This window comes from Centruroides sculpturatus, unplaced genomic scaffold (genome assembly GCF_000671375.1).
Source record: "Centruroides sculpturatus isolate CEXI.00-Female unplaced genomic scaffold, Cexi_2.0 scaffold426, whole genome shotgun sequence".
Lineage (NCBI taxonomy): Eukaryota > Metazoa > Arthropoda > Arachnida > Scorpiones > Buthidae > Centruroides > Centruroides sculpturatus.
Window position 1 is genome coordinate 609,257 of NW_019384749.1, and position 4,166 is coordinate 613,422.

At 33.3% G+C, this 4,166-nt stretch overlaps 1 protein-coding gene across 1 annotated transcript in view; it reads right to left on the reverse strand.

Annotated features, from left to right (window-relative positions):
* LOC111628530 (1-phosphatidylinositol 4,5-bisphosphate phosphodiesterase delta-4-like) overlaps window positions 1-1,970 on the reverse strand; it is a 53,832-nt gene extending 51,862 nt beyond the window's left edge. The window contains exons 1-2 of the mRNA XM_023372341.1: window positions 833-1,970; window positions 514-772 (exon numbers count right to left, since the gene is read on the reverse strand). Coding sequence (XP_023228109.1) covers window positions 514-704 — 191 coding nt within the window. The 5' untranslated portion in view covers window positions 705-772; window positions 833-1,970. The remainder of the gene's footprint in view (window positions 1-513; window positions 773-832) is intronic.
* Between the last annotated feature and the right edge of the window lie 2,196 nt (window positions 1,971-4,166).

Consider the following 4,166-nt stretch of genomic DNA (forward strand, 5'->3'; position numbering starts at 1 on the left):
CTTTGTCATTCAATCCTACTGATGTTTAGATCTAACATTAAGCAGGCAAACACGAACAGTAACAAAAAAGAACTTTATTAGAAAAGGTTAGAACTGTCACAGACATCCTCGGGCAACACCCGGACAAAATCCAACGAACTTTCGCGCCTTTTCTTTTTTGACGTTGCCAGCCACTCTTGTTGGCAAGTGTTGCCAGACAGAGTTCGTGATCTTGGCAAGTGTTGCCAGACAGTGTTCAGGATCTCTGGCGCTGGCGGCCACAAGAGTAAATAATCATATACGCTACATCTTAGTTTTTAATTTTGGAAAGGCAATTTGTATTGAAATTTTGGAATTACAGTATTAGATTGTGTGACAATTTATAAAAATATTAAATCACAGTTTAATAGTTGTTACGAGTTGCTTCACAGCAGTACACTAGTCAGTCCATACTTTCATAAAATGGTAGACAAGTCAATATGCACAAAACCTGACCAATACATAACGTTGATTCCTGTATAAACAATAACCTACCTGTCATATTCTTCTTCACGATGTAAATTTTGACACATTGCCAAAATATGCTTCAATCCCTCGATCCATAATTCTTTGATTTCTTTATTTGGTGCGACAAGATCCAATGTTTCGTGAGTGGAATTGATCACTAACGAAAAGCAACGATCCTCATCCACAAATATTGGAATCTTCCTGTTTGTTCTTACCATAGCTTGCACCTGATTGAATATATCGGTGTTCCATCCCGTTCTAATTTCTTCAATGGTGTAGAGGTCGACTACAAAAATATAAGCAAATTTAACAATGGAAAATTAAATTAATATCCATAAGAACTTACCAAAAAGAGGTGGACGATTACAAAATTTTCTCCTCTTCGACTGATATTTTAAACATAAATTCTGAAAATCAAGGTAGTATCTTCGACGATAGAAATGCTTTGCGCTTCTTACTTTATACAAATAACATCCCTTTGATAGTGATTTTAACGCTGCTTCAACGTGGCTGCTAATATCTGAAAGTTTATTTTAAATATTAATTCGAAAGAAGACAATTATCTACATTAATTATCTACATTACCAAGTTTACGTATTCCAAGCAGTCTGCAGGAAAACTGCTCAATGGAATTGTAAGAAAATTTCAGTACGTATTAATGAGGCTCCGGAAAGGAAAGTCACAAAAAAAGTAATTAAAAAAATACCACCAGAAATTTTTGTGCACAAATAAGGCACATTTCCATCTACTATACATGGTACTGTTAGCATGCATAATTGTCGAGTTTGGGCCAGGGAAAACCCATGTATCGGGCAATGCAATTCCTTTACACTCCCCAAAAGTAAGTTTGTGCAGGTTTTCTTAATTGTTTACTATTGGCCCAGTGTGGTAAGAGGAACTCAAGCCCTCAGGTCCCATTATGTTCCTTTACCGGGCAGCAAATCAGCTATATGCATCGTTATTGACCAATACCGTGATTTCAGCACTCCAATGTCAATGTCTTGAATCAGCAGTCTTCATGCAAGATGTGTCCCTCCATCCATAGCAAACTGTGTTAAAAAGATACGCCTAGAAATAATTTTTAGCTGGCACTTAAAATATTTAGCATGGATTCAAATCAGAGATATTGCAGTCAACAATCGAAAGTGCTAGTCTGAGATTTCAAATGGCAGCAAGTGATAATGATCAACTTATTGAATATGTTTTCCATTTCGATTAATTAGATTCCAGATGCCATTCAGATAAACTTACATTTATAATTCGATATATCGCTCTACAGCTGCAATATTTTTTATTTCTATTCGTGATCATGAACTCATGGCGATGATGCTTTATCTTCAAGTGTTACGACCAAATGTATTAAAGTAAAAACAGTACGAAACTGTTTTAAAAATACTTTTTCTATTCCGTTCGTGCATTCAATGCTGAAGACAAATTAGGCTGAAAACGTTTCATTTTATTATATAATCGAGATGGGTTGATGATGTTAAGGATTACCCCGAACTCGGATTCTGCTGTACTATTTTAGATGCGATTTTTTGCATTTCTGTGGGAAATCGAACATATATTTAGACCCATCCAAAAATTCTCTAATTAGTCTCGAAAGAAAGTGAACCTAATTCTTGCACCCGGTGAAAACGGGTAAGATCGGCTATAATCTAATAATCTTAATCTTCGCTATTGTTACTTTTTGCCCGAGCAACGCCTAGCTCATCTGCTAGTATTAGATATTTTTAGTTACCTGAATTTAATAGTATTTTGTGGTTAAATATTATACTGTACTGCAAAGTTTCATATTTCCGTATAAAGTACTAAATTAACAATATAATTCTAATGAAAAAATAAAATTGTTTTCAGTAAAACAAATAAAGCAATTTTTAACTAATTAGCACACTCTTAGCAAAAATTCAGTATGTTAAGTATAAATATGTAACAACAAATTTTATGGACAAAAATTTATATGCTACAACTTGTGTAAAACTTAAGCTTTTGGCTATTTCTACCCAACAGGATTTTAGACGTTAATGGGGTGCTTAATAATTACACATCTTACATCCTTCGCCTTATAAAGAGCAGTTAAGGGAGTAATATTTTTCTATTTGTAGACGATAAACGTCTATACTTATATCTTTCGATTGTTACTAGGAAGTCCTTCGAGAGGAGAGGCTGGGATTTGCCTCCGGATACAATTTGCGGGTCGTAATGGTTTCGATTCCTAAAAATTTATGTTATTTTTACTAATAACGAGCAATTATTTATTGTGACATCGACACAATGCCGGGCTGCAATTTTTATTAATCATATTTTTAATTTTTTTAATTTAAAATATATGCTCTTCACCTCAAATTAATACTGTAGTGTACAGTACAGTACATCATACTTTTCCTTGAACGATAGAGTCATGCCGATCTATCTAACATCTTTCTGGGGGAAATTTTTTGAATTGCAATAAAGTGACTTCCAGTTTATATCGGAAGTTCATATACAGTTAATCGATGCCTCCTGCCCTTAAGGTTTTCCATATCTGGTCTCGTCTTTTTGTATAACTCCGTTCTCGAGATTAAGGAAGGACTGACAGACATGTGGAATTTATAGGTCTACAATTTTTTCAAATTGCAGCCAAAAAAAAAATCCAGCAACGAGTTACTTAACTTTCCCGGCGACATTTAAAACTGCGTGTAAATGTCTAACAACGCGGAAAATTATCATTAAATCAGATCCTACTCGAGATACGACCACTCGACTTCTTTATCTCCTCTACCCCCTTGGCCTTTAACCACCAAAAATTAATAACATCAATGCCCCTAATACACAAACCTCCCTGCAAACCTTCAGAAATTTTCGACAAAAAGCACAGAAGTTATTAAGCTTCAAAGAAGGTGAACAAAATTGTGCCCACAGAAAACATCCCAGAATTTTTTGTTGGGACAATCAAAATCAATCAGTAAAAGTTTCATCTTCAATATAATCATCGATGTCTACATTTACATCATCTGTATCCATACTTAGTGCATTTTCAATTGAAATAATATATCTTGCATGAAAGCAATTTTTGAAAATATATCCAAATTCTTATATTTTCTTATCATAAGAATATGACGACATGGTGCACTAAAAGAATTCCAAAATGAACAAGAACATGTTTCCACCGATGTATTATAAAATTTTGATATTTTGCTATCAAGATTTTCCTCAGTGCCATTATTTTTAATTCTCATTTCTCAATAATCGATATCATAATTAGGATATCAATAATCGAAATTTACGATATCCTAAATTATAAATAACATTAAAACTGTCATCTTTATGTCATTGCTTTAAAAGAGTTAAATAGCCAATTGAGTATACGTACTGTATGTATAATTAACCACTTTGTAATTTATTAACGATTGCCACACTTTTCCTCTGTTATATATAACAGAGCCAGGTGAGTAATAAAATTGTTTAAGACTACTTCTTGTTAATAAAACATTTTACATATTTCATTTGTTAAAAAAAAAAGTAATAATAATAGTCTAATAGTAATGTAATAAAGGAGCTCGCTCTACCCTGGCCCGTGTAGCCTATAAGCCAGTGTTTCCCCAAGGTCCTAGAATATACGATGAAATGACGACTATAAATAACTTTTACAAATATTACTTTTTTTTACTTCAGAATATTGTATCTTGATTACATATATT